At 35.6% G+C, this 497-nt stretch overlaps 1 protein-coding gene across 1 annotated transcript in view; it reads right to left on the bottom strand.

The window, feature by feature from the left end:
* The window catches only part of tex11 (testis expressed 11), an 11,359-nt gene extending 10,950 nt beyond the window's left edge, over nt 1-409 (bottom strand). The window contains exon 1 of the mRNA XM_014032865.1: nt 288-409. Within this exon, the coding sequence (XP_013888319.1) occupies nt 288-315 (28 nt within the window). The 5' untranslated portion in view covers nt 316-409. The remainder of the gene's footprint in view (nt 1-287) is intronic.
* Nucleotides 410-497: the final 88 nt, after the last annotated feature.

Genomic DNA, 497 nt, shown 5'->3' with positions numbered 1-497 from the left:
CGTATATATGTGTGTGTGCGTGTGCGTGTGTGTGTGTGCTAACAGACAAACAGGTTTCCTTATTACGCATATTTAATTAATTTTACCTTTAAAAAATATACAACTTTACCCTGAATAAATCCAGCATAAAAGTAAAGTAAGAAGCACACGCTTCTCAAACTGAACTAGCTAGCTAATTTACAGTATCTACGGTAACCAACGATTAAGCTATCTTTGACATCGAATGTGTCGACATTTCGTGATTTTATGAATAATGGTTAATGTAAATGAGGTGAACAATTACTTACATTTCACATCTGATCCCAATTTCTCCATTTTCGACGTTTCTGTTTGAAGAAAAGGCTGGGTTAACTTACTTTCGTGGAACGAAAATCATTTAGCTTAAACCTGTACCCGCGAGCAGGATAATGTTACATTCAGGGGCGCTGGGAATTCTGAGATTTTTGCCTTCAAGATAATCAAACGATCATTTTTGCCAAAAGTGGTATGAATTATTA

The sequence above is a fragment of the Austrofundulus limnaeus genome, unplaced genomic scaffold (assembly GCF_001266775.1).
Source record: "Austrofundulus limnaeus strain Quisiro unplaced genomic scaffold, Austrofundulus_limnaeus-1.0 Scaffold1562, whole genome shotgun sequence".
NCBI classification, from domain to species: domain Eukaryota; kingdom Metazoa; phylum Chordata; class Actinopteri; order Cyprinodontiformes; family Rivulidae; genus Austrofundulus; species Austrofundulus limnaeus.
Note: the sequence above shows the minus strand (reverse complement) of the source record. Positions and strands in the feature narration are given on the sequence as shown.